Source organism: Delphinus delphis, chromosome 1, assembly GCF_949987515.2.
Source record: "Delphinus delphis chromosome 1, mDelDel1.2, whole genome shotgun sequence".
NCBI classification, from domain to species: domain Eukaryota; kingdom Metazoa; phylum Chordata; class Mammalia; order Artiodactyla; family Delphinidae; genus Delphinus; species Delphinus delphis.
In genome coordinates this window covers 20,774,542-20,783,670 of record NC_082683.1, presented here as the reverse complement: position 1 = coordinate 20,783,670, position 9,129 = coordinate 20,774,542, and the positions used below count along the sequence as shown (strand labels likewise).

The window sequence follows — 9,129 nt, the reverse complement described above, 5'->3', positions numbered from 1 at the left end:
CCTGCGCCCTGCACCCGCTGCTTCATTGACTGAAGTGATAATCAGGGCCACGTGGAGCTTCCAGGCCTCCCTCCCCCGCCACTTCCCCACCGGTCCTGCCAGGGTCAGTGTGAGTTTCTTTTTTTTTTTTTCAATGAACATGACTTCTGGAGTCAAGGTTGTTGGGCGGTTCCCCCCTCCCTCCCCCATTTGTGGATATAAATAGCACCCACAGCACAAAGCAGGGGGCGGGAAAGCCTGGAGGAAGGAGGAACAGATCCGCAACCATGAGCTCCAGCCAGCCAGGGACCTGCCCATGCCAGGGTGCTGCAGGCCGCCCAACCATTCTGTATGCACTTCTGAGCCCCAGCGTCAGGGACTGGCCCTCTGTGCCCCCCGCCCGTGGCCGCTGCCTGTGCAGGCAGCATCGGCCCGTCCGGCTGTGTACTCCCCATCGCACCTGCCGGGAGGCCTTGGATGTTCTGGCCAAGACGTTGGCCTTCCTCAGGAACCTGCCGTCCTTCTGCCAGCTGCCCCCCCAGGATCGGCGACAGCTGCTGCGGTGCTGCTGGGGCCCCCTCTTCCTGCTTGGGTTGGCCCAAGACACTGTGACCTTCGAAGTGGCTGAGCTCCCAGTTCCCAGCATACTCAAGAAGATCCTGCTGGAGGAGCCCACCAGCGGTGCAGGCCATGGCCAGGTGTTGGATCGGCCCCAGCCCTCACTGGCTGCAGTGCAGTGGCTTCAGTGCTGCCTGGAGTCCTTCTGGAGTCTGGAGCTGGGCGCCAAAGAATATGCCTACCTGAAAGGGACCATCCTCTTCAACCCTGGTGAGCTCCCAGACATTCCTGGATGGGCCAAGGCTGGAGGGGGGGCAGGGCCCAGCCAGGGACAGCGCCTTCTAAGGGCTTGACATCTGTGATCACTTTGGGTCCTGATTATCACCAAATAGTCATGTCACAAAAGAGGCTCAGAGAGGCTAATTGACTTGGTGAAAGCCACACAGCCAGGTAGGGGCAGAGCAAGAATGGGGACTCAGGTCTATTCATATCAGTATCTAGTCCTTGCCACTCTGCCTAAGAAATTGCCCTGACCCTCAGGGAAGGTGGGAGTGGGGAAAGGGAGGGTGGGCAGACACAGCTGTGCCCCAGTCACGCCTTCACGAGCGGACTGCATGGGGAAGTTCTGAAGGTGAAACTCTGTGGGTTCAGAAAGACCACATAGAGAAGAGGAATAAAGATGAAGGGGTGTGGGGAGGAGAGGGAGGAGTCCCCATAAACTTCAGCTGGGAGAGCAACGGATAGAGGAAGTGTTCTTTGTAATCTGGAGAGCATCTAGATGAGAATTCCTCACCAAAGGCCCTCGTAGAATGCATTATTATAATTCATTATAATCATAGTGAATACTCATATTAACTTACCATATTTTAGGTCCAGTTCTAAGACTTTTACATATACTAGCTCATTTAAACCTCATAACAAGCCTAGGAGATAGGTATTATTACTTATCCCAATTTTACCAATAAGGAAACCGAGGCACAGAGGTTGAGTAACTTTGTCCAAGGTCACACAGTTAATAAGTGGCAGTGTGGGATTCAAACCCAGGCAGCCTGGGTCTTAACCATTGCTCTATACTGCCTCTCCATAAAGGATGGAAAAATGAAGTGATAAATAAATAAATGAAGGAGGTAGTAATGGGGCCTCAAAGGCCAAGCCGGTGGCCTCCAGTCTTGGGCCAGTCTTGCCCCGTGGTGTCAGAGTAGGCTACTCACCAGCCATCTGTGCCTTCTCTGCCCGCAGACGTGCCAGGCCTCCACGCCTCCTCCCACATCGGGCACCTGCAGCAGGAGGCGCACCAGGCCCTGTGGGAGGTCCTGGAGCCCTGGTGCCCAGCAGGCCAAAGCCGCCTGGCTCGTGTCCTCCTCACGGCCTCCACCCTCAAGTCCGTTCCACCCAGCCTGCTTGGAGACCTGTTCTTTCACCCTGTCATTGGAGACGTTGACATCGCTGGCCTCCTCGAAGACATGCTTTTGCTGAGGTGACCTGCTCCAGCTCAAGCAGAGACTGGGTGGAGGCTGGCAGCACTGATTCGGCCTGGTTGTTCCCTGGGTGACCCGGTGCTCCCAGAGGCTTCCCATGAGCAGCTGGTCCCGGCCCAGCCAGGTGGGCTATGGGGCCCTCACTCAGCCCAACCCCATCTTGGCCTTCCTTGGTTTGGACACAGTGCTCCACCTGTCTGGCCAGCCCTTGGTGGTCCCAGAGCCTCTGGGCCAAGACTCCTATCCCTTCCTGGGACGGGGTTGGAAGTTTCGACTGCTCATTGGGCCAGGAGTCCTATTGACTTTGTACAGAACTGACTTAAGTTATTGGGTTTTGTAATAAAAGGTGTGATACACTTGGAGCCTGTCACTGTAATTTGTACATGTGGAAGGGACCCGTTCACCTCCCGAGCCACCCTGCCCCTGTCAGTGGGAGCCCAAGAGGAAGGAACTATAAGTGGCACAGAAGCCAGACCTCAGGAAACTAGAATTTTAATTTTTCAGAGTGGGATGATGATTTCATTTCTGGGGGTGAGATTTATTTCACGTGGGTCTGAGTTCAGGGGGCAGTGTCAGTTCAGGACCCTCTCATGTCCTTGCCTTTATCTTAGGGGGTAGGGAGTGTCTCTCCCTGTCTTCAAATCCCCTGCTGACCCCTCCTTCAGCTCCTGCCCCGGCCTCCCTCTCACCTCAGTGAGAACTGCCAATTATAGCCAATAAGGAAAATGAAGCAGCCCATTTCCAAATTGAAACAGACAGGTTACAGGAATTTCTTCAGTTTGGGATCATTCACTTCCCCCATTCCTTCAGCGGACAGAGGAGTCTAGTCCACAGTTCTCCCAATGGAAGGGGGCAAGGGCAATTAGGGCTGGCCTGGAGGCTGCTTGGAAACCGGAGCAGACGGAGGCTTAGTTGCCACACCAGCTGTTAAGTCTGAAACACACTTCCATGACAGTTGGCTCATAGCCACTGCCTGGAGCTCCCCTGCCCCTCTGTGCCGGCCCTTCTCCTGGAATCCATCCCCATGTCCAGCAGCTAGAGGGCAACGCTTGACATAGCCACGGCTTCCGGGGCTGCTCCATTCAGTGCATGGCTTGTGTCTATTCTGATTAGTCAATGTCTGTGCCTCACTGTTTGTTAAATATTTTGAATATCACTCAGGTCAAGGTCACTGACCTGCAGGGTGGGCAGGAGGGAATGATAACAACACACATGCCTATAGGACCCCCTTTCAGGTCTCCTCCTTTCTCCAGCAATGAGGCCTGTCCCAACCAGGCCCCACCCCCCTCACCACCACAGTTTGGATTCTTCTCACGGCAGGGCCAAGTTAATTATTACTCAATGAGAGGTCATTCACTCAGGGACAGCAGTCTAGGAGTCATCATCACTCAGACCTTTCCCTAAAGCCACAAAGAAAGGCACCACAACTGAACCGGCCATGTACCCATTATGGGCACCCAGTACCAGCAGCAAGGGCACCCCTGTCCCTTACCCAATCACCCACTCACCACTCAGACACCCAGACCCCACAACGAAGACACTCACACAGCTCAGACCTACAACTCTCTCTCACAGACACACTAAGTTGAACAACTCAGACACGCTTACATAGACCCACAAAACAGACCCTCCATCGGCCCACACGCAGCACAGAAATGCACAGTCCAGATACACTCACTCAGCGACATACGGCAAACACATTCACAGAGAGGAGACGTGCCCCCAAGCCAGACGTTCACACCTACATCCCTCCACCCATGGGTGGGACACACCAGAGCATGCTCTCCACCTTCTGTATTTCACAGTAAAAGAAAAAGTGGCCCCAGCGTAGGGAGACCTGAGTCCGTACACTTCAGGTTCTACCCAGAAGCTGCACGTACAGGCCAAACTGCTCTGTCCAGCATTTAGGGCCTCAATCGCTCCCTTTTCCCACGGCGACCCCAATATCCACCCTCCTCTCAGAAAGGCCATGTCCTGCTCAGCAACAACCCCCCCAGCCAGGACCTAATCATATCCCCAAGTAGAGATGTCCTCTAGAGCCCAGGAACAAGCCCTGCACCCCTCTACCCCTTCACCCTCCACCAGAACCCCAGACCCAGACCTCAGTCCCTGACACCTGTCCCTGCCCTGCCCCTCCCAACCCTCGGGCCCATCTCACCTTGCAGACGCATGAGTCAACGCAATGCTTTCAAGAGCAGATGACTCATCTCCCCATAGGAGTCAAATCCTGCAGATTCAGGGATTTGGGGTCATTCTATCTTTCATGTCCCTTCACCAACTGCCCCCATTAGTTTACTGTTGCTCCTCTCTGAACCTCAGACTGAGTCTTCCTTCCTCTCACCCGCCCTCCCTAACCCTGAGCAGGCATTAGAAAGTGCTCCTCTCCACTCTCCACCCCAGCCTTTTCCCTCAATTTACCTAATGTTTCCATCATCCAAATAGCTTCCCTATTAGCCTACCTTGTTCCTTTGCAAATTTCTTCCCTACCCCTACCCATGATTGGGGAGCTACACTTCTATTTCTTGTCTGTATCTTTTGAGTCACTCCCTGTGCCCTACCCAAGCCTTCTAGAGGAACATAAAGACAAATTTAGCAAAACTAAAGAGAAAATTATAATACAGTTTTAAAAAAGATTTTTATTTATTTATTTGGCTGCACTGGTCTTAGTTGCGGCACGCACGATCTTCGTTGCCGCATGCGGGCCCTTCATTGCAGCATGTGGGATCTAGTTTCCTGACCAGGGATCGAAACCAGGCCCCCCCTGCATTGGGAGAGTGGAGTCTTAACCACTGGACCACCAGGGAAGTCCCTATAATACAATTTTTTAAAATAAATTTATTTTATTTATTTGGCTGTGTTGGGTCTTCGTTTCTGTGTGAAGGCTTTCTCTAGTTTCAGTGAGCGGGGGCCACTCTTCATCGCGGTGTGCGGGCCTCTCACTGTTGCGGCCTCTCTTGTTGCGGAGCACAGGCTCCAGATGGGCAGGCTCAGTAGTTGTGGCTCACGGGCCCAGTTGCTCCGCGGCATGTGGGATCTTCCCAGACCAGGGCTCGAACCCGTGTCCCCTGCATTGGCAGGCAGATTCTCAACCACTGCGCCACCAGGGAAGCCCCTCCTATAATACAATTTAATAAGGGCAATAATGCTTTCTCCATGAGACTGCAGGGTTTCCAAAGGTGGGAGGTTGTCTTCACCATCAGTATCTTAACAGTGGGAACTGTGTCACATCAACCAGAGAGGGTAGAGGAAGAAACAGGCTTAGACAGGGTATGCAAATTATTCAAGGTTTGGACTGATCACCATCTGTGCTGGGATTTGAACTCAGGCCTGTGTGACTGTGGAGGCCGGGCTCTGGCCAGCACAGGCTGGAGTGAGTCATGGCCAAGATCAGGTTGTCTGGAGCCAGCTCAGCCACTGTTTACTGACTGTCTCTCAGCCTGATCCCTGTCCTCAGGCCCAGCCAGGGCTGACGCACTAGGAAGCAGGAGAGTGGCTGTGGCTCTGGGTCAGCCTCAGGTACCATTTTATTATCATCATTATTTCTACCTTCGTTAGCCATATCATTGACTGCTTATTAAGCAGTCAGGCTGTTGACGGGTGCTGTGCCCTGCGCTGACACACCCTGCCCTTGGTACAGTCACGTAACCTAGAATTTATGATGCCAGCAAAAAGCCAACACCCAGGTATCTATCCATCCATTCATGCCATTTTCAACGTCTTTCTTGATGTCCACTGTACCAGATCCTGTGCTAGATGCTGAGGAGCACAGAATAAATAAGATACAGTCCCTGCCTTCATTGAACATCCTGCCTATATGGCAGAGAGACACACAAGTAACTGTAACACGGAGTGATCTGAACTGTGATAGAGGGACATCCAACAGGCAGCAGGGGCTCAGAAGAGGTAGTAATTAAATCTGCCTGGAGATGGGAAAAATGCTTCAGCCAAGTGGTAGCTGCTATGAGCTAAAGAGATTGAATAGGGAGTTGCCAGGCAAGAGGGAACGATAGGTGCAAAGGCACAGAGGTGTCAGAGTTCAAGGATGTTTTGCTAACTGCCAGTGGTCTGGGGCAACTGGGTCCCAGGAGACCTAAGAGCAAGAGAGGATCCTGGAGAGTTGAACAGGGGCCATGTCACAGAACAAGGCAGCAGAGAGAGGCAATCCCAGTGAAACTGGTGGAGGCAACAAGGCTAAGGTCTTGGGGAATCAGGGTTAACAAAGGGGACCATCCATTTCTGGCAGGTCGTTCTGGATAGCTACTAAACCATAACCAGCTAACAGTTATGGAGAGCTATGCTCTAAACATGTTATATGGATTATGTTATTTAAGTCTTACAACTCGATGCTGGAAGTACTATCATTATCTCCATTTCACAGATGGAGAGACCGAGGCACCGAGTTATGTAACTTGCTCAAGGTTACACAGTTAATAGTAGTGGAGTCAGGATGTGAACTCAGCTGGACTGGATTTAGGGCCTGTGCTCTTCAATGCTATGCTATCTTGAGTCGTTAACGGTCAGAGATGATCAAGTGGAGAATAAATAACAGCACCTAGACTCCTTCTCCCCACCTCACTGTAAGGTAGAATGAGAGTGAAAATGTAGTCTTGGGACTTCCCTGACGGGGAAGTTAAGAATCCGCCTGCCGAATAAAGACACAGACCTACTAGAGAATGGACTTGAGGATATGGGGAGGGGGAAGGGTGAGCTGGGACAAAGCGAGAGAGAGGCATGGACATACATACACTACCAAATGTAAGGTAGATAGCTAGTGGGAAGCAGCCACATAGCACAGGGAGATCAGCTCGGTGCTTTGTGACCACCTAGAGGGTGGGATGGGCAGGGTGGGAGGGAGGGAGACGCAAGAGGGAAGAGGTATGGGAACATATGTATATGTATAACTGATTCACTTTGTTATAAAGCAGAAACGAACACACCATTGTAAAGCAATTATACTCCAATAAAGATGTAAAAAAAAAAAAAAAGAATCCACCTGCCAATGCAGGGGACAGGTGTTCAATCCCTGGTCCGGGAAGATCCCACATGCTGCGGAGCAACTAAGCCCGTGTGCCACAACTACAGAGCCTCCGTGCTGCAACTACTGAAGCCCATGTGCCTAGAGCCCATGCTCTGCAACAAGAGAAGCCACCACACTCAAAAGCTGGTGCACCACAACACAGAGGAGCGCCCACTCACCACAACTAGAGAAAGTCCCCGTGCAGCAACCAAGACCCAACACAGCCAGAAATAATAATGATAAATAAAATACACAACACACACACAAAAATTTTTTTAAATGTAGTCTTGGTTACCTTTGAGTTTAAGTTTTTGATGAGAAATCTGGCCTGTTTGTTCCCCCAAGGAAGTGGCCCACTTTCCCTGGAGAAAGTACCCAGCCACACTCAGCAGCACATCCCCATGTTAGTGCCAGGAATATTCATTCCATCAATGATGATTTATTGATAATCTACTACACACTGAGCATCCTGTGAGTCTCGGAAATTCCATCCCACAAATGGCAACTGTGTGTAGTCATAAGTGCGTAACTTCTTGGGTCATCTAACAGCTTTTCCAGAGCACACCATTTTTATTTCAGTTCACATCCTTTTTTTTTTTTTTTTTTCGCGGTACACGGGCCTCTCACTGTTGTGGCCTCTCCCGTTGTGGAGCACAGGCTCCGGACGCGCAGGCTCAGCGGCCATGGCTCACGGACCCAGCCGCTCCGCGGCATGTGGGATCTTCCCGGACCGGGGCACGAACCCGTGTCCCCTGCATTGGCAGGCGGACTCTACACCACTGCGCCACCAGGGAAACCCAGTTCACATCATTTGCTACGTAACACTTATTTTTCAATTTTCAGATTTTTAAAAAGATAGCTTTAACTAAACCTTTTCTGTATAATATACATAAAAGTATGCAAATCAGACCTGCATAGCTTGGTGAATTATCACGACATGAATACAACCCTGTAACCACCACCCAGCTCAAGAAATAGAGCATTGGCAACACTCCAGAAACCCTCCCCATCATTACCACTCCCTCCTGCCCAAAGGGTATCACTAACCCCTGATTTCCAACATGATGAGATTGCTTGTCTCAAACTTTATATAAATGGAATTGTATAGCATGTACTTTTTTGTGTTTGTCTTCTTTTACTTGATATTATATCTGAGATCCAGATATAATCTATGCTCTGTGTAGCAGTAACCCATTCACTTTCATTGTTGTAAAGTATCCCATTACACTACAATTTACCCACCCATTATACTGCTGAGGAACATTTGGTTCATCAAATAATAATGCTAGCATTATTCTTGCACACCTTTTTTTGGTGCACGGATGTTTGCAGAACTGGTGCTATATAACAAGAATCGGAATTACCGAGTCATAGAACACGTGCTCAACTTGAGTAGATCTTGCTAGTTTTCTAAAATAGTGTACCAATCTAAACATCCCTCGGCAGATTTTAAAGTCCAGACATAACGTTGTCCCTTTTCACAATTACCCAGATGCTCGTTAGAACTGTTTTTATTTTTTATTTCTTGAATAGGTGGATATTTGCGATCACCACAATGTAATTACTTGCTTTATTGCTTTTTGAAATATTATTTTCCCTTTTAAGATTTTAAAAATATTGAGTAAAATATGGGACTTCCCTGGTGGTTCAGTGGTTAAGAATCTGCCTTCCAATGCAGGAGACGTGGGTTTGATCCCTGGGCAGGGAACTAAGATCCCACATGCCATGAGGCAACTAAGGCCACGTGCCGTAACTACTGAGCCCATGCACTCTGGAGCCCTCGTGCCACAACTAGAGAGAAGCCTGCGCACCACAGCGAAAGATCCCGCGTGCTGCAACTAAGACCCAACACAGCCAAAAATAAATTAATGTTTTAAAAAAACTTTAAAAATATTGAGTAAAATAAGATATTTATAAAATATATGTAATATATAAAGAGTAACAGTACTGAGAATTCCCCGGCATTCAGTGGTTAGGACCCAGTGCTTTCACTGCCACGGGCCCAGGTTTAAAAAAAAAAAAAAAAAAAAAAGAGTAGCAGTACAAGAACCCTCATCATTGTTCCACAGATCATTATTGCCATCAACTTTTGACATC

General features: G+C 49.9%; 1 protein-coding gene across 1 annotated transcript; it reads left to right on the top strand.

Annotated features, from left to right (window-relative positions):
• The first annotated feature begins 223 nt into the window (after positions 1-223).
• On the top strand, positions 224-2,398 carry NR0B2 (nuclear receptor subfamily 0 group B member 2). Its single transcript, XM_060000635.1, has 2 exons — positions 224-807; positions 1,777-2,398. The coding sequence occupies exons 1-2, from the start codon at positions 267-269 to the stop codon at positions 2,016-2,018; spliced, it is 783 nt and encodes a 260-aa protein (XP_059856618.1). The 5' UTR covers positions 224-266; the 3' UTR covers positions 2,019-2,398.
• The last annotated feature ends 6,731 nt before the right edge of the window (positions 2,399-9,129 follow it).

Excerpts from the sequence above, each read along its gene's own strand:
- NR0B2 (XM_060000635.1), top strand. The coding sequence starts at position 267 with ATGAGCTCCAGCCAGCCAGGGACCTGCCCATGCCAGGGTGCTGCAGGC. Across the intron at positions 808-1,776 it reads GACCATCCTCTTCAACCCTG|ACGTGCCAGGCCTCCACGCC; the intron begins GTGAGCTCCCAG and ends CTCTGCCCGCAG.